This window comes from Pungitius pungitius, chromosome 21 (genome assembly GCF_949316345.1).
Source record: "Pungitius pungitius chromosome 21, fPunPun2.1, whole genome shotgun sequence".
Classification (NCBI taxonomy): Eukaryota; Metazoa; Chordata; class Actinopteri; order Perciformes; family Gasterosteidae; genus Pungitius; species Pungitius pungitius.
The window spans coordinates 2,806,577-2,825,375 of NC_084920.1; the positions used below are offsets into that span (position 1 = coordinate 2,806,577).

The 18,799-nt window shown below is 40.6% G+C and overlaps 3 protein-coding genes across 5 annotated transcripts in view; 1 reads left to right on the forward strand and 2 right to left on the reverse strand.

The window, feature by feature from the left end:
* The window catches only part of mapk7 (mitogen-activated protein kinase 7), a 31,338-nt gene extending 18,979 nt beyond the window's left edge, over positions 1-12,359 (reverse strand). The window contains exon 1 of the mRNA XM_062559879.1: positions 12,328-12,359. The gene's annotated coding sequence lies outside the window, so the exon portion shown is untranslated. The remainder of the gene's footprint in view (positions 1-12,327) is intronic.
* LOC119212587 (integrin alpha-M-like) lies at positions 447-12,506 on the reverse strand. Of its 2 annotated transcripts, none has more exons than XM_062559877.1 (30): positions 10,759-10,841; positions 9,603-9,705; positions 9,325-9,422; positions 9,101-9,171; positions 8,844-8,958; positions 7,904-8,028; positions 7,611-7,762; positions 6,937-7,087; positions 6,706-6,850; positions 6,521-6,594; positions 6,283-6,403; positions 5,917-6,053; positions 5,662-5,808; positions 5,349-5,564; positions 5,134-5,267; positions 4,808-4,950; positions 4,583-4,737; positions 4,309-4,434; positions 3,559-3,632; positions 3,331-3,472; positions 3,149-3,247; positions 2,985-3,064; positions 2,804-2,890; positions 2,615-2,684; positions 2,408-2,506; positions 2,189-2,269; positions 1,969-2,079; positions 1,662-1,775; positions 1,468-1,578; positions 447-1,243 (listed from the first exon to the last, which is right to left on the reverse strand). In XM_062559877.1, the coding sequence occupies exons 1-30, from the start codon at positions 10,793-10,795 to the stop codon at positions 1,154-1,156; spliced, it is 3,408 nt and encodes a 1,135-aa protein (XP_062415861.1). In that variant the 5' UTR covers positions 10,796-10,841; the 3' UTR covers positions 447-1,153. The 2 variants fall into 2 exon arrangements, with proteins under 2 accessions (XP_062415861.1, XP_062415862.1); XM_062559878.1 differs by lacking the exon at positions 10,759-10,841 and adding an exon at positions 12,476-12,506 and having other exon boundaries at positions 449-1,243.
* Positions 12,507-13,490: 984 nt separating this feature from the next.
* On the forward strand, positions 13,491-18,799 carry LOC119212615 (transmembrane protease serine 9-like). Of its 2 annotated transcripts, XM_037463242.2 has the most exons (12): positions 13,491-13,600; positions 13,859-14,604; positions 15,097-15,117; positions 15,857-16,019; positions 16,128-16,396; positions 16,494-16,639; positions 16,718-17,045; positions 17,191-17,259; positions 17,351-17,522; positions 17,611-17,867; positions 17,964-18,067; positions 18,190-18,799. In XM_037463242.2, the coding sequence occupies exons 2-12, from the start codon at positions 14,487-14,489 to the stop codon at positions 18,496-18,498; spliced, it is 1,956 nt and encodes a 651-aa protein (XP_037319139.2). In that variant the 5' UTR covers positions 13,491-13,600; positions 13,859-14,486; the 3' UTR covers positions 18,499-18,799. The 2 variants fall into 2 exon arrangements, with proteins under 2 accessions (XP_037319139.2, XP_037319140.2); XM_037463243.2 differs by lacking the exon at positions 17,191-17,259 and having other exon boundaries at positions 13,491-14,604.

An 18,799-nucleotide genomic window follows, 5' to 3' on the forward strand; every position in this document is an offset into this window, starting at 1 on the left:
ATATAACGGCAGCAACAGGAAATTCAACCATTTTCTCAATTTCCCTTTTGATGTCTTTCGCTGTGCCCGTGGCCCCTCCGTGTTTCTGTTACCAGGTCTTTAGGTCTGTTGTCTCAAAGGCGTTTTTAAGGTTCATTTTTGCTCTTTTCTTAAACTCTCTTAGATGCATTTACAATGTTCAGGTCGGTCATCAGGCACTTCCAAGACTATATTTGTATAACAACAAGGTACTTAACGAATAAATGAATAAATTGAAGAGAAATTTTTAAAATGTGTTTCACTGAATCAAATGAAGGATAACTCATGTAATTGTTCTACATCCCATAGTACCTGTGATTATCATGTATAATAAATAATAATGAAGCATAAACTCAGTGTCTTTATATATTCTGGATACAGTATATCAATATTTTCATTTCAATATCAACAGAACATTTAAAACCAGAATTATAACAAACATGCATAGCTTGCAAATATAAAAGCGGAAAGATCTCATTGTAACCTACAATGTGTTATTTGTACCAACAATTTGAATATGAAAAATGTAACATCATTTTATAGAGCCTCCTGCCAAAACAGAAACATAGTGCCCTTAACATATAAATATATAAAAAGCACTACATTCCATCCTTTCCATTTATTGACTTTTGTGCCTACAATGCCAATTAACTGCTTCCTATGTAAATTTTCGAGTGTCTATAGGACAACCTTTTATCATCATGCATTATATGAACCCATATTCCCCACTCTGACTTTAATTTAAGTAATAATTTGTAGGATAGAGGAGAGCTTAGACTGTACAGCAATCACTGGATTCTACTTCCTAACCAAGATATCCTCTTTTTACCCCTTGTTGCTGTCTTAAGCCCTTGGTTGCCATCCTCAGTTATTGGAAATAGTGAATGAGAAAGTGAGGGAGTGATTTAAAAAAGATTACGTTTTATACTTCAGAAGATTAATAAAAATGAAAAAGTATTATAAAAATGCTAGAACACGGATAAATAATAGAGATGAAGCAATCAGTCAGCAATCAGAGTTGCTGCAGCTTTTGCTTTTGTCTTGTGGACAGCTGTAATCATCAGACTACAATATACATTTGAATATATTTGATGTATAAAACGCTGCTGTCTGACATCTGCACCGTTTAAACATGTTAATCTGGTGTGAGTGCGTCTCCATCATCGAACCGATCTGCTGCATTATCGTTAATCATTTCTTTGTATTTACTCTTGAAGAATCCAGCCTGAGGAACAAAAGAATACAATTTTATTAAAACATGCATAACTCTATTAAGTGTGTTACACCAGATCAGCCATTGTAGTGAGGCAGCATTCACACCATTGGTACCTTCACCCAACTAAATAAACTGAGTCATGGTATGGGTCACACTTGAGTTCACTCTAAAAATGTCCAATGTCCTCCAAAAAGCTGCTAACCAATCTGAAGCCGTGTTTGTCAGTGTCTCACCTTGTACAGGCCAGCGGTGAGTAAAGCCAGGAGAGCTAACCCTCCCAGTGATCCTCCAACAATCTCTTTGGTGAAGTCTGGTTCAACATACACTTCTACCTCCACCTCAATCTGAAGGGTGGGATGAAGAAACGTGCATCACATTCCAGCTCTGTTGAAACCCAAAGAAGTCAAAACGATGTGTAGTCACCTACCTTGCGAACAGGGGGGTTGTTGTAAGACCCTGCTGATAAAAAGATGTACTGCTTTCTGTCGTACTCCAGACTGGCCGTGCTGATCAAGAGGAATTTGGCAGATTGAAGTCCAATCTTTTTTAGGGGAGAAAGTAGGAGGAGCCTATTGTTTTTATCTCTAGCAACATTCATTTCATTAAACTCATTATTTCTGTTAATATTTGAATGCAACATTGTAAGAAACAGATGAAATCTAAATTGAAATGTGCAATTGAAATGTCAGAAAATGTGTGTTAGTTTGTTCAATATCATACAACACATCCTCTACCTGCTGAATCCATTCAGAACTGAGGTTGGCAGAGATTTGGTAGGTTTTACTCTCCAGTCTTCCCATGATCTTACTGCACTTGAAAACCGAGCACGTGGCTACAGAGCAGTCCTGTTGGTGTTTTCAAAGAAATAATACTCGTTATATTGATGTAACACCAGGTCTATGAGTGTATGTTGGAGCTCTTAAATGGGCCCGTGTATGTCAGAGGGATACCTACCACTAACTTGTTTTTCTGTATCTTAGCAATAAAATCCGTGACTTTAGGTTGTTCATCAAGGTCTTTTTGACAGTCCGGAATCTGAAATACAGTAAATTCCTGTTGTTTTGTCGTGAAACAAACTTGTGTAATCATATTGGTCCATGAGACTGTAGTTATATAAAACAACTGTCAGTGGATATTTTAGTGGTTCAGGAACAACAAATTCCCACATGCAACCTGCAAGCTGCTGGAATCCGTCCAGATGTTTTTATCACCGAGCTTCACAGGCACCCGAATCACCACCGTGAAATTCACTGCTCTGATGTCATTTGTAACCTACGAGAAGGAAAGAATTGAGAAGGTATTAAACGATGTAAACAAGCATTGAAGTAAAGTCATTCAAGTTTTTAAAAATTAGTGATAGAATCATGTAAGATAGTTTACCACAATGGATTGTTGGACTGGTTTGTGAAGATTATTCTTGCCGAATGAAAAATTGCTGTAGCTGAAGGAACTAAATGGATAAAAAATAATAATAAGATCCCAGGTTACCATTATATTATAGTATTTTGCTGTAGAAGTACAATATATGTATATATTCATTCATTCTGTTTTACATATAACAACACAAACCTTTCAAAAGTAGCAAAAATGCTGTACTTCACATCAATGTCTTTGTTTCTGTAGAGTTCGCTTGAACTGGAGTGCTCCAGATTCCCACTAAAGGAAAGTTAAAATAATTTGTACAAATGTAAATTAAAGTGTACTATTGCACACTTGCGTGTTGCTTATCATGCAGGTAGGTGAGCAGTACCTGGAAACATTTGCAGAGAAAGAAATGCTCCTGGCAAGTTGGCTACTAGTCTCAATCCCATAGGAGATGATGAAGAAAGCCTAAATGACACAAAGGGAAGGAATCAGACGGCCTCTTGTGTCTCTGCAGTAGTGAGTAGAGATGATTCTGTCCAGAGATCAAACCTTAGAGTCACTCTTTAAAATAGGCTTGTCGACAGTGCAGTCCGTCTTCCCTCTCGTTACACCATCTTCACTGTCCAAGGAGCTGCACTCAATTCTCCCCTTAATTATGAACACATGAGTTTAAAGGGAGAAAGCAGCTGACCAGAAAGCAACTAAAACCAGAACTGCTGCTGCTGTTTTACCTGCAGGGTTGTAAACTTCCTGAAAGAGAGTCCGGTTGGATATGAGAGAATGACACGGCTGTTGTAGGAGTTTTCCCCTCTGTTCTCCACTGAGACGGTGACATCCAACAGTTCATCAATGCCCACTTTCACCTCTAAGGATCTGACAGATTGTTAGAAGTCAGGAAAGAGGAGTTAGAAGAAAACCAAGGAACTTAGCTTTGTTAGCCCTTCATATTTTAAGCTCACTTGGTGAAGTTGAAATCCACTTTTAGGTCATCAACACATTTATCGTCGTCGCCGCAATTGATCTCAAACCCCAACTGTGGAAGAGAGTTTGAAGAAAATCATCTTTGTTCATAAAGAGTAGACAGTTTGTCTGACTGGTTACTCTTACAACTGAATTAAATAAAAATGTACAAGGCTAATTCAGTGCTCTCCGTCACTTAAGCCTGGAACACAACAAGCCAACGGTCGGCCGTTGGGCAGCTTTCGAGCGCCGGCAGACTAAATCTCCTCAGTGTGTTTCGCACAGTCGGCCGAAGTTGGTCCTCGTCGGCTTTGTAACGGCCGATTCGACATGTTGAATCAGCGTCGGGGCTTGTTGGTCAGTCGGGCCTTCTGATCATTCTGATTGGCTGCTCAGCCAGCGAACCAATACTGCCACCTGCTGGTACGGAAGGTTTTTTACTCTTACGCAGGCGCAGAACGGACGTGCTACTTGGCCGTCGGATGTTGAGAAACGGCTCGGTGTGACAGGGCAACTTGGGACCCAGACGCTGTCGACGCTGTCGACGTGAGCCGATTCTGCAGTCTGCTCACGTCGCCACTAGTTCGTCGGCGTCGGCTTGGTGTGTTCTAGGCTTAAGACAACTGTTAGCTCTCCATTTGGTAGCTAGATTGCAAATAGTTGATTGTGTGAGAACTGACACAAGGAAAACTATTGTTCTGAACTTCATTAAGATTTTTTCTGCTAAAACTTTTTCAGAGTGTACTTACAGGATGTAGAGTTGTTTTCTGCGCCTGCAGGGCGAGACTAGCACTTGGATTTGGGGGGTTAGGTAAACCTTCAAAGCTAAATCTGAGTTCATTGTAAAGTGCGTTTAGAGCATCCTCTGGACAAGCCTGCAAGACAAAGGTAGGGCGCTATTGTGACATGTGTTTTTCTAAATAGTGAAGATTGGAAAAAATAACGCAACATCAGCATCAAATATTTGGTTTGTCAACCAACAGAAGCTGTGATTTTTAAAGTTGTGCCTGTCCAACCACTCACCTGAACAGAGAACTTCACCGTGTTGCATACAGGCCGAATTAAGTCAATATCAACTGTCCCTTTTGTCTCTCGTTGTTTCTCGCTAAAGTAGGCCCGGTTGTTTGGGACTTTGCGAGTGGCGTCCAGTGTTAGATTGTAGCTAATCTTTGCTGTAACTGGAAAAGATTTGTTTGTGATTAGGAAATTACTCCTAAAGTATTTAAATGACAGTGGAGCATCGGGTACCTTTGTCTACTTTGGAGTGCCTGGTCATGGTAAAACAGACTTCTGCTGTGCTCTCCAAAGGTTTTGAGCAGTTTGAGTTTTGAGTTGGGATTCGATTTGGGCTGAACGACACTGTAGCTTCCACCATAACTATTGGCTTTGATCTGGAAATGGACAGAGCGTGAAAACACGTGAGGATAATCATTGGCTTTGTGATCAGGAGGCTAACGCCACAGACAACCAAACCGGTTCTTAGCTGCTCAAGGAGGCTGAAAGACTGGTCTGCACATGTTGAAGAGGTATAGTGTGATGCAGTATGTAGACAGAAGCATTTTGGATGGATTCACCTCAGTAAGACAACTGCGCCCTTTGAACCGATCGCTAAGTCAGGCAGCCCGTCACCACTGTGGTCAAAAGACGACTGACTGATGGACAGGCCGAAGAACCTCAATGGTGACTGGACTTCAGATGCTGCAATTCTCTGTGTAGACAGGAATATTTGTATTATTAAAGTTAAAAAAATGCGGCAAACATGGAACTATGCATGCTGGACTTCACTCACCTGTGAGTAAGAAGAACTGATTCCTCCTACTCCTCCTTCTCCGTGGAATATGTAGATGCTGCCTTGACCGTTGTTCTCCAAAGGCGCTCCAACTGCCAAGTCACTGAGACCGTCGGTGTTGAGATCAGGAAGTACAGCGAGAGAAGACCCGAACCTTTCATTGCCAGAGACGTCCCCTCTCAGTACTGATGGAGAGTCTAAGCGACACTCCACATCCTGGTGAAGATATACAGACGAGAGTCAACGTTTGCATGGTTGTTAGTAAAAATGATGGATTTTAATGCTCCAGATAAAATAAACAATATTAATTTACCAAACCAGTCAAGCTGCAAACGTAAACCCTTCCCTCTCCATCAGAGTCCATGAACATGGGGGCAGATATGAGGATTAAGTCAGTGAAGCTGTCGAGATTCAGGTCCATCGCACAAACAACAGCCCCGAAATATTCACCACTCTGAAACTGTGAAAGGAACAAATTATCAATAAAAAGAGGGGAAACATGTTAATAAAACATATGTTTCACATTGTCTTTCTGGACTTTCAGCCCCTCTTTATTCTAAGGTCCCACCTGCCAGTCAAAGGGATCAATCGTTTTTCTGAGGACGTTTTGGTGAACTACCATCACAGCTCCTCTGTGTTGATATCTTGGAGCACCGACAATCGTTAACGTGCCAGACCTCGTTTTAGCAACTGCCATGGAGTAACCTGGAATCAAAGAGCATCAGATAGTCTGACCTGCTGTGATGTAAGGTAATTAACATTGTCCTTTGTGGAAAACATATGTGGTCATTGCATATTGCAGATTCTCGAAGGAGACAAGGAGTTAAAATTTGATTTCACATAAAACACAGAATACTATGCTTTGCAAAGAGAAAAGAAGAGAGAGCATAAGCAGTGCATGCAAATGGTGTTTGTTTGGTATTCACATTCTTACCCAGATAACTGTCAGTCTCTATATCAGCCTCATAGGAGCTTGTCTTGAGGCCTGTTGGCATTGAGTATTGGAGGAAGCCTCCCTTCCACTCATTAGCACCAACAATAGCCATCTGAATTCCCTTTAAGATAAAAGACATAGAAGAAGCAATGAAAGGAAATTAACCTGAAAAAAGAGTCTGTTAAACACAGTCTGAACTGGGTGAGGTTCATGGCATTTCTGGTGTGTGTTTTTTTACCTCAGGCACATAAGCTGCACTGAATCCCTCTTGAGCCATTTCCAATTTCAGTGATTCTCCGCTTGTTTGTGATCCTGTAACAGCAACATAAATATATATATATATATGCATTAATGAATCTAACTATGATCAGGGGTAATGGTTTGGATTTCCCAGTAAAAAAGTTAAATAATATACAACTATACCTTCAATAGAGAAGAGTTTGGCCTGCAGAGTCTGTCTTATTTGTTCAAGTGCGTTGAAACTCTCCACTTGAAATACGTTTTCTTTGGTAGATGCAATGGTTTCCAGTTCCTTTTTTGCCTTATCCCTTTTGAATGCCCCCCCCACCTAAGAATGTTGAAAACAAGAGTCTGAGGATGTGCTCCAAGTTCATCAGTTGCTTAAATTCACTAATTTAAAATACGTGAACTTACTCCAATAGCAAATCGAACAATCTTTTTGTTGTCAGCTAAACTTGTTGCACCTGGCAAATTGAAGCGGTCGTTAGATTCTCCATCGGTGATGACTATCAACACTTTGTTCACATTTGGCCTGGAACCTTTTGTTGGTGTGAAAACATCATTGCTGTAAAAAGAAAGGCCATTTCTATACACCTTTTGCAATGTAAAAAATCAACTATGAATCAATAAACATGATCAGGGACATAGTTAAGTTGCAATAAACAGTTACATTAAGCATTGTACCTAAACTTTGGACTGTTATTTCTTCCACTGGGCAAATGAAGTGGTACCATTAGTTGACAGAATCAATTTTAAAGTTACACTGCAGATGTTTTGACAGCTAAACAAGTTGTGCAGTTTTTATGTCCCCATTTAGTTTGTTGCCAGAATTTGCAGATAAAAAAAACAAGTATCTCACATGAATTTTCAGAAAAGGGAAGCTCAAATTAGGCCGAGGGCTCCACTCTAATACACAAAGCTAAATGCTTGTGAAACAGCCAGGTCACATTGCATAAAACCTTCAACACATGCCTGATTTAAAATTCACAATAAAATGATATTAAATAGTTTCTATTGATTTGATTTGACTTCAACAAATGCTTAACCACTTCCTTGCAGATAAAAGTCAACATGATGAAGACACTTACACCACAGATTTGATGGCTTTAGCTGTGTAAGTGTATCCCCTGAGTTGTCTAATCTCGTCAACTTTTCTTTCCCATGATGCAGTTCCAGAGATCAGATTATCACTGAAGTAAAAATGGATTTGGGGAGATGTGGAGAATTGAACGATGGCAAACTGCAAAAACAAGAAGGACATTCAGCCATCAGTTAATTTAACAGTCAACTCTATAATTGGGGATGTTAACTTTAGTACAAACCACCATGAATAAGCTCAGAGCCTGTGCTCTGCACACTGGAAGTGAAAACACAAATATACCTTTATGTCTGCTTGCAGGAGTGAGCGGACCAGATTCTTTACAAAAGTCTTCATTGTTTGAAAATCCTGATTATTTACGCTGCCGGAGCCGTCCAACAGAAATACAATGTCTGCTGACCCGCACTCTGTCAGAGAGATTTCAAGGTGGTTAAAAATAAACATTTTTTCCTTTAGGAATTCTTTATTGTGATATGTGTACTGTGCTAAAAAAAATATTCTATATGCAATTCACAGATCAAAATAACTGAGAACCCGGAGGCGTATACATCTTTAGACGTGTTTCTTTTTAGTTTAAGTTTAGTTTTTAGTTTTCAGACAAACTTCAGTCCCTCTAAATGTGTCTCCAACACATCATCAGCCTACACAAACAGACTAAAGTCTCTTCAGTCTGTGGTGATCTGAGGATAAACTCGAGCATTTAACAGAGAGACGGTTCAGCCCAGGATGGCAAAAAACACTCAACTTCATTTTTCCAAAGTTTGATGACCACGTTTTTTTAGGATGATTTCAGTGAAGAAAGACATGTTTAATAAATTATATCTTTAACCATTTTTTCCCTCTTCTTTTTACTGTTTTGCTTCCCTATTTGCATACGTACCTAAATAATAGATTATTTGGTTTGCTATTTTTTCCAAATTCATTCATCCTGATTTAATTCCTTTCATGATTACTTTAGTGTTTAGACCATCCACACATTTCACATGCATTTATTACTGTTGTTCTTTCTGCAGACATCTAAAGGAGAAAATAAGTTTCTACATCATTCATATACTTATAGTTTCACTGCATGCTGATAATATCTCAATATCTGATTGTGTCAGTGTACATCAACCAAGAAAGACCTCGAAATGCACCAATGCAATCATATGGTATCATATGCACGCTGTGTTTTTGTGTAAAGGATGTAGGTTTTATGTGTGTATTTTTTTTCCATATTTACCGCCATTAGAAGAAGGTACAGGACCTGTAACTCGATCAGAAGCGTCTATCTGCCAGCAGGTTCCACTGTACATGGTGATACTTTTGCAGTCCTTTGGGATGGTTGGACCACATGCCTGAAAGAAGCACAAGAACAAGTCCTGAATAATGAATACTATTTTGCTGTGTACATGAAATGTAATGTAATGCATTGATGGAGTTTTTTCAGTGCAAGAAAAGTTCAAAAGAATGAATAATCAACATTTGCAGTCAGCTCACCAAAGTTCTTTGTGTGGAGGGATCATTTGCCATCGTCAAACCCAGAGACATGTTCACTGCAAACTCAGCCACTGTGTAGAAAAAGTCCATCAGTCATTCTGGACCCTTTGTGTTAGCGCCACAACAGTTCTACAAAGACTACAAACCTTCAGCTCTTACTAGTAAAACACGTCCCAATGTGATCTGGTAGTTGGTGAAGCTTTATGTAATGGGAAGTTACTCACCAGGAACCGATAGTCGTCTGCATGTTTCGGTGGAACACTTATATATCAGTCCTCTTCCTGTTGGTGAATACTGTGCAAGAGGAGCACTGACCAGCAAACTGAGGAAATAAAAGCAGATGGACATGTGAAAAAGCAAAAGAGATACATGAATCACACAACTCTGTCCATGTGAAAATGAGCGACTAGTGTGAGACGATCATATGGCAGAAATGCTACCAGCTGCCATTTGGCTGGTTTAGAGTCCAATGTTCCAGAACAACATTTCTGCTTGGACTTACTCTGATGGCCTCTGCACCACCTGGTATCCAAAACTTGCAGCAGGTTGAGTCAGGGTCTTCCAAGCCACAGGATCGATGTTAAAACAAAGTAAAGCGTTTAACCCTGCACAATGAAGAAAAAACACCTGATTTAAATTCACAGACATTTGTTTTTTTGTATCGTTTCACACTTGCCTTCTTATCTTTTGCACAAGTCTTCCTTTTTTTGTTTTTGGCCTCAACACAAAGTTCACACTTAAAACCATCCTAGTTCCTCATTATAGCATTATGAGTTGTTAACCGTTGGTTGGTGACTTTGGATGGATAAAATCTTATTGTGGTGGTTATTATTTAGAGTTACCCCAGAACAGCTTCTATGGCTTCAGAAAGACACACACATGAAATGCTGTTTCCATTGTGTTTGGATGCAATGTTTTTTGTAATTGAATTGTTAATATTTGGTGAAACAAAACCACTGGCGTCACTACGGCGACTAAACGGATGTTGCATGAGTTCATAAAGCACTTTTTCACTCACAACTCTTGGACCATGAAACCAAGAAGCAAATTCATGTTTCTAATTGCACCCCTTTCCTCCAATAATTATCAAATTTGTGGCTCAAACTATTTGGGTGATCTGTGGTGACATATTCATGTAGTTTGAATCTCGCATGTGTGATCTTTTTGATAAAAAGAGCCCTTATTCTTGTAAACATCTATTTGATGACATTACAATAATAGAATACTGACACAACGTCATAAGGTAAAATGATCATAACTCAGTCGTAAGATGTCGGACTCTATTTAAGTGTTTTCTTTTTTACATACATACATTTTATTGTTATAGAGTTATAATTGCACCGCACCATAATGAAGCCACGGTTTAGATGTTGGAAATATATATATAAACAAATAGGAACTAGGAAATAGAGCCTCATTAGCTCAGAGTAAACTGAGTTGGTCACATATTGATGCAAATACTTTCAGTATTTGAATGATGAAATTAATAAATTACAAAATACGTTTTTTAAATGACGCAACACGTAATTTGTGAGTTGAATGCCTCCAGCATGTAAGAGGAACTTAACTTTCATTTAGGAGAATGACAAAATACATCTTTCACTGCTGGTGAAAGCGTTTATAAAGAGACCAAACTATTATACAATAACTTCTCTTACCTGACAAGAACACTGCCGTACTAATTATCCAGCCCATTGTGTCACTCCAACGGTAAATACTAAAAGCATGAAGGCTTCTCAGAACTCATACCCATTCAGTTGAAAGGACTCTCACTGTGTGGGCACCTATAAGCATTTCTTCACCACTGACAGTGCAAAGGGGAGGGCTGTCAATAGCAACATGCACACATCAGAAGGGGACATCTCCAAGTTAAGGCATACCATGTATGTAGGAGGAGTCACACCAAGCTTCTGTTTTCCATTAAGACACGACTTGAAATGGTATTGTACCATTTGGGTTTATTGACCCGAGCAAACATTTTTCCACAGAGTGGTCAAGTGGATACGTCGAAACGCAAGATAAAAAATTAAAAAACAAGTCAAATAACTGACCTAATAAAACCTAACCCCTAATAGACACTGTCTTCGGGTGTGGAGCTAAAATATTTGGTGTTTTTGTTTCCGATATTTAACATGGGCAACAAGGCCTATCAGCCATTAAGCTGTAATCTAAATTCCCTCAAATATTTAATTTAACCTTGTACCCAGAGATTTGTGTTTCCCTCTGAGACAAGTCGGAGAGAGACGTTGTATTATTATCATTTAATTCTCAACTTCACCAGACCTAAATAAACTTGCCCTAAAGGCCCTATTAGCGTCCCCACGAAAGGGAACTCTAAAAATGAAAAAAGTCGACTTCCTCTGCACAGCCCCATGTCGTCCGTGAGCCTGTGACATCTGTGTTCCAGTTTTCGTAGCAGGCAACACTAGTTGCCTACGCCGAAACAAACCAACCGTCCACAAGAACTCTCAAAAAAGCTCCGGCGTCCCGTTACGTTAACCCACCCTCAAACATCACCATGACACATCCCATCGCCATAAGTAGGTTGAGGTTTGACACAAAGTTCGTGAGCTCTTCACTGACCTTCTAAACTCTGGAAACGTGTGACCTCGCTCACAGAACATGCAAGTCCGTTACATTACGTTTGATGTGTGCAGAAGGATCAGAGCAGCCCGCTGCTGTGCAAGTCGGACTCATCCTGGTTTCAGGTGGCAGTCGTAACGACAAGTGGAAAAATCTGTCTGCGCTGATGTTCCCAGATTTGAGTCCTTCCTTCTCTGAAATGCATTTATGTTCCTGTCATTGTCAGGCACTTCCAAGGTTATATTTTTTTAACAAAAGATATTTTACTGTTTTGTATTGTATGTAAATAAAATGTAGAGCAAGACTGTTTTTAATGTGTTTCAATGACACACATGAAGGACATCTTGTAATATCTCTGTTGCCTTTCTACATCCAATGGGATGAGCCATCACGGATGCAACTTGAGTGGATTAGTATAATTAGTATGAATCAGTAATAACCGAGCAGATGTTGTAAATCAGGGCTGGCCGGCCACTTCTCATCCGTTAGGCCTGTTCGGGTCAGGTGCCATAAACCTGTAGCTCTCCATCGCTGCTTGTGCGTGGAGAGAGAAGGCGTTGGCGTTGGCACGCCATAGTCTCTGCGCCGAAGCGTGCTTGCGATGGACTAACGTTGGTAGTAACGTTATAAAGGAGCAGCCTTACCCGCTTTTTGACGCAGGGCCGTGGGCTTCTTATCTGAAGCCGGGGCTTTTTCGTGAGCGGAAACTGTTAAAAACATTTCTATTTCAGATCATAAAACCAGACAGGAAGTCACAGAGAGGTGTTTCTGCGTGATGGACCGGACTCTCACCTCGTGAGACACCCACAACATCCGTTAGTGTGTTTCTTTCTTAACGCGTGTGGCACCACAGACATATGAATACCCACATGGCGGCCATCTTGCTACAGTCAGCTCGCTCACCCATAACTTTGTTTTGGTGGTATATGTACTAAATAGCCATAATTTGCTCAATTTTCAACCGATTTTAAAACGGTTTGATTTGTTATAAACGTCAGAGATGTAGTTTTGTGAGTGAGGTAACATTCTTGTCCAATGGGAGAAGAGACCGTGATAGAAGGTGGGACAACACGGTAGATAGTAGGGTCTCTGAGGGTTTTTTATGTTGGGCTTTTCGGGGGGCGGGGGTGACGTCGTTTTGCAGAATTCATTCATCCGGATCGTATTAGCGACAAAAATACCTGCAGTCAACCTTAAGTATGTAGTACGGTGGATTAATAATTGCTACAACTAAACTGGAGCACACAATTCACCAGAATAATTACAATGAATACCTAATATTAGATTATAATAATGCCCTTCTGCCCTGGGAGAGAAAAGTGCCCCCCTTTGCAGGAGCCACATTCTTTCTTTATTCGTCAACAGCAAAACGCTTACAAAATTTGTGATTTCGAAGCCTTGGCCAGCTGTTTACTGACGTTTGTCATGTTTAATGAAAAGAGAGAGAGAAACACAGAGAGAGAGAAAGAGAAACAGAGAGAGATACAGAGAGAGAGACAGATTTACCTCCAGGTAGCTCTCTTCGTTCCATCATCTCCACACCTGCGCTGGAGGCCAGAATCACGAGACCTCAACTTGTGATTTAGTGATTGCTAAAACATTATTTGACCTGTCTGCTTGTGACCCCCCCCCCCTCTTCCTTCCTGCCGCGTGTAAAATCCTTAGGAAGGGTTTCTACATTGTGAGAATATCGAGTCCACATTACTGGTTTTGACATGTTCTGATAAATGATCTGCATGCTAGATTATTTTTTGTCAGATGTAACTCGTTCTAGTGATTCATTTAGAGGTGTTTCTCTCTTCTGCAGATGGGGACGAGGTTTCGGCTTGGTCCAGTTCTTTGTGGCCAAAGATAGCCTCCTGAATCAGCCCAACAGTGTGCTTGGCCTCCTATTTTACACTCTGCAGATGGGCCTGGGTCAGTCTGTCAATAACGTCATCAGATTACAGTGCCGTCCTTTATGTCTGTTATTCATTAAGTCAACCATATCAACCATTTTTTTAATCAATTATTTTAAGATTAAATTAATTACCATTTTAATCAATTAAGGAGGTCCGATTGGCCTTTTAAGTAGTTTTAAGATTCATTTTTGTCTGATTTCCCTACTCATCTGTTTTCCCATTGTGTGGCACCACTCCAAGTAAGTTCTGTCAGTTTTTCTTTTTTTCATTGCAGGAGAAACAGGGGACAAGATTTAAATCAAACGCTTTGTAGAAGAATGTGTACTTGTGATACACGTTTGTAAATACATTTGGCAATTACACAGTCAAACCACAGGAGGGAGCCACATGTACAGGGGGGCGATTGTTGAGATTTGGTTGGCTTCATGATAAGGAGGATTGATCTTGTTTGCACAAAAGGAACTTTGTTTCCTTTGAGGAAGGTTGGAACTGAAAAATATGTTGATTATCTACCACAAATCAACCATTTTACTGTCCGTCCCTTCGATGAATGACCTGAGAGCCGGTCTGTTAGACAGTGACATACTAACAGGGTCATTGGTTTCTGAAGTGTCACGTCTACCTCGTCACATGTTCCAGTGCTGGCGGTTTCTCGGCTGCAGTTACAGAAGTGTCAAATTTGTTTTAGATCGTGTTTGTTTTACCTGGTTGTAAATTGTTTAGTGAATTTTCTCCATCGGAGCTTTAATTCTCAGAGAAATTAGGACAGCACATTGCAAGCTGTGTAGACCTGACATTACATTACTGGATCCATGTAGTCTTACACATAAAATAAAGCAAAAGGATAGAAGGAACTAAACAATTCTTAAAAGTCATGGGGAGTGCCTCAGGGGAGGGGCCTCATGGCAGGTGACCGGTTAACGGCTTTAAAGGCTGACAAATCAGAACAGTGCAGTGATCACAAAATGTCTTTGAAGAAGTGGATCTGTGTCTTGATGGTGACCAGCTTTTTATGGGCAGGTGAGTCACACTAAAATCAAACAAACACCTTTGTTGAGCTGCAAGGAAGGAAAATGAAATGCAAGGGTAGGCCAATAAGTCAAAATATACCTCACATTTTTATGGTTTCAATTGCATTTTAATGTAGGAATAAATAGATGAACATAATGACTTTGTGGAAACCAATGATAAATTCTAATGCTGTTCCTTCAAAGTCCACACACTAACTTAAAAGAATGTGAGCAACCTGAAACCTTTTGCTAATCACTTTACTGACTCATGTTTGATTAAAAACAAACCTTCCCTCAAGAACAGGCAATGGGATTTTTCATAACCTGTTAACCAAATATATATTCTTGAGGATGTACGAAGCATTAGTACCCTACTGAAAATAACGGAGATGTATTAAAAAACATTTTTATTTATTTGCCGTTTCTATTCTTTTGTAGCTTTTGCCTGCAAAATATACTTCAAAATGTTGATGTTAACCAAATTGTGATGTCCCTTTTCCAGAATCACATGCTCAGCTTGATGGTAAGTTGGTAACATTACGAGATCCAATTAATATCTGCATTACATATTGTATCTGCATTTCAGAGAGATTTCAAAGTATATTTACCAGTTAAGCTTAAGTGGACTTTAACTCCGGTGCTTTTCATACCAAAAGATATCAATCAAAATAAAAAGCACACAATGACTGAGAAAATTCCTTTAGACACAATTAACAATGTGATGAGCAGGTGAGAGGCCTGCTTATCACAATAAACTTAAAAGACAGGAAACGCCAACAAAAAAGTAGTCTAACTAAATACTACTACCAAAAAAAAGAAACCCGATACAAGAACAAAATGTGGCAAAACAAATCCCAGCCAGGACTGTTTTTTCTTCCACCTGGTTCGGGCCTCCCCGAGGAGCTGGATCTGGGGCACAAACCCGAAGGATGAACTAATGGCCAATTCGTTCTCCTTAAAGCTGAGGAAAAAAGAACATACCAGCTGAATGGATTGTTGAGCCGGCGTCCGACAAAGGACAGGCATGAGGACAGCAGCTCTTTAATGTGAGGATTGTATACCCTGTTTCATGGGTGAACCAGGAAGTAGGAGGTACTAAAGCCTGCCTGAACCTACAGTAGCTCAGGAGGGACATTTCCTTGCTAGCTACACAATGGTAAAAAGGTATTTTAGTTAATTGAAATCAATTAAGGAGGTCCAATGGTCCTTTTAAGTAGGGTTAGGGTTATTAATTTAGTCTGATTTTACATCTGGTTTTCCAGTGTGTGGCACGACTCCCCTGATTAACAGGATAGTTGGAGGTCAAGTCGCTCCAGTTGGAAAGTGGCCCTGGCAGGTCAGCCTGCAGCAAAATGGCGGCCATGTTTGTGGTGGTTCCCTTATCAACAAAGAGTGGGTGATGTCTGCTGTTCACTGCTTCTCCAGGTGGGTCACCTTGACCTTCTGCAGGAAACAACTTTCAGTTTTTGTATTTTGTGATGGAGTTAAAGTCAATTTCCCCTAACCATCCCATTTCTGTTATTTGTACTCCAGTGTCAGTACATCTGGATGGCAGGTTTCTCTTGGGCGTCAGAACCTGCAGGGCATAAACCCAAATGGAGTGTCCAGAACTGTGGCCAGTATCATTTTGCATCCTCAATATAACCGTAGCACCAGCAACAACGACATTGCTCTGCTCAGACTCTCCTCACCAGTCCAATTCACAGACTACATCAGACCTGTCTGTCTGGCAGCCAGTGACAGTGTGTTTAACACCGGTACTGGTAGCTGGGTCACTGGATGGGGCGCAGTCCAGGAGGGAGGTCAGTCTGCTAGTTGCTGACTAGTAGTTATTCATTCAAATGTCTCTAAACAGAAGGTTTTATGCGTGAGTTGCCTCTCCTCTTGTTGGTCTCACAGTGCTGTTGCCGGTCCCTGAAGCTCTTCAACAAGTGCAGGTGCCGGTTGTGGGAAACCGACAGTGCAACTGTCTCAATGACGTTGGTACTGTCACAGACAACATGATCTGTGCTGGTGTTCTGGCAGGAGGCAAAGACTCTTGTCAGGTTCGCTGCTTCATTGAATCCGTCACTTGTTGGTGAATGTGTTTAGGATTTTCTGAAGTCACCTCTGCATCTCCACAGGGCGACTCAGGAGGTCCAATGGTGAACAAGAAGGGCTCCGTCTGGGTCCAGTCCGGAATTGTTAGTTTTGGTACCGGCTGCGCTCGGCCCAATCTGCTGGGAGTCTACTCCAGAGTGTCCAGGTACCAGTCCTGGATCGACTCCCACATCAGCTCTGATAAGCCGGGCTTTGTCCAGTTCACCTCCAGTGGGCTGGATGCTGACAGCAGCTACACCTGTCCTGGTCTGCCACCTCCTGTTACACCTGCTAATACCACCACTAGCACTAGTGGTACTGCAGGAACAAACACAACAACAGATCAAGCATCCACAGCATCAAGTTTAACATGTAGGTATATTAACAGTTTGCATATTTTACTTTGTTACCGTCAGCCAGTTGTTGTTTATATAACTCATTAATAAATCTGGTGGCACGCTTTCAATAAGTGCTGTGATTATTTTCTGACGCTCACACACCTGTCCTGCTCCACCAGCTCCTTCAACAACCACAACCACAGTTACAAGACCAAGTACTACTGTCCATATTGTTACTAATCCTTCTAGTGGGTGTCCTGAAAAAATGCTTTATTCACATTCTTAAACTATTTGAATCCTTACCTCTAACAATCACTGACATTGATCTTTCTTTCACAGCACCAGTGTGTGGCACAGCTCCATTGAACAGTCGCGCCGTAGGGGACAGTGGTGTCGTACCTGGGGGGACCTGGCCTTGGATGGTTCGTCTCCATAAAAATGGGGTCTACACTTGTGGAGGAACTTTAATCACAAGAACATTTGTTCTCACGTCTGCACAGTGCTTCTCTACGTAAGCGCAAATAGTTGCTTTTTTACAATTAAATATTCATTATAACATTTATTTAAGCATATATGTCCTTTTTTCCCCTCCATTTTAGCTCCAATCCAAACGCCAGTGAGTGGAGAGCGTTTCTTGGCAGGAGTCCTGTGAACCTTCCTGGAGAGTTTGCGATTTCCCTTGGCATTGTGAACATCACCGTGAGCAAACTGGCTGGTTCTAATATTGGTCTGTTGCAGCTCATCGATTCATTGAGCTACACAAATAATATCCAGCCTGTGTGTATAGATGTTGCCGCTTCCAGGACCTTCCCCATTGGAAGTCAATGCTGGGTGGCAGGCTGGGAGAAGAGCACAGGTAAGAGTTTATCAAGATTTTAAATTTGTTGATACCTTCAATGGCATGATTCCTCTCATCTAATAATATATATATATTTTTTTTTTTTTGCTGCAGATATAGTTAGCTCCATCCTTCGAGATCTCGAAACTCAGGTGGCAAATTGTGGAAATGTTTCAGATTTAGAAAACATTTGCACTTTTACAATCAACCTTCAAGAGGTAAAGATGTTCCTTCATGTAGTATTTCTAAAATGATTTGGCCTTTTCCCCAATGTACAGGTCTTCTCATTAGGAGTGCCATGACCTCACTGATGATAAATCATAAATTTTTATATTTGCAGGAGGATCAGGGCAGCCCTCTGCTGTGCAAGTCCGACTCATCCTGGTTTCAGGTGGCAGTCGTAACGATAACTGGAAAGAAATCTGTCCGCGCTGATGTTCAGGTCTTTGCCAAAACTTCAAGATTTGGGTCCTTCCTAAGGGAGACGGTTGGCGACATCCCGTCTCCTGCAGCGGCAGCAACAGGGAATTTAACAGCAGCAACGGTGGATTTAACGGCAGCAACAGGGAATGCAGAAGGTTTCTCACCTTTGCTTTTGCTGTCTTACGCTGTGCCCGTGGCCTCAGTGTTTCTCTTATCGGGACTTTAGGACTTTAAGCGTTTTAAGGTTATTGCTGTCCTAAACTCTCTTAAATGCAATTACAATGTTCAGGTCAGTTGTCATGCCCTTCCAAGTCTATATTTGTATAAACTGATTTTATTGAATATGAATAAATTAAAGAGGGAAATGTGTTTTACTGAATCGAATGAAGGACAACTCCTATAATGTTTTCTAAATCCTGTGATGAATGTGATTATGATGTATAATAAATAACGATGAAGCATAAACTCTGTGACTTACTGCGATGTATGAATTTGAAATGCAGTATATCAATTTTTACATTTAAAAA

Coding starts and splice junctions, on each gene's coding strand:
- LOC119212587 (XM_062559877.1), bottom strand. CDS start 10,795: ATGGGCTGGATAATTAGTACGGCAGTGTTCTTGTCAG. Junction 8,959..9,100: donor CCTCCACACAAAGAACTTTG/GTGAGCTGACTG, acceptor TGCTTCTTTCAG/GCATGTGGTCCAACCATCCC. Junction 4,738..4,807: donor GCACTCCAAAGTAGACAAAG/GTACCCGATGCT, acceptor AATCTTTTCCAG/TTACAGCAAAGATTAGCTAC.
- LOC119212615 (XM_037463242.2), top strand. CDS start 14,487: ATGGCAGGTGACCGGTTAACGGCTTTAAAGGCTGACAAATCAGAACAG. Junction 17,523..17,610: donor TCTGCACAGTGCTTCTCTAC/GTAAGCGCAAAT, acceptor CCTCCATTTTAG/CTCCAATCCAAACGCCAGTG. Junction 17,868..17,963: donor AGGCTGGGAGAAGAGCACAG/GTAAGAGTTTAT, acceptor TTTTTGCTGCAG/ATATAGTTAGCTCCATCCTT.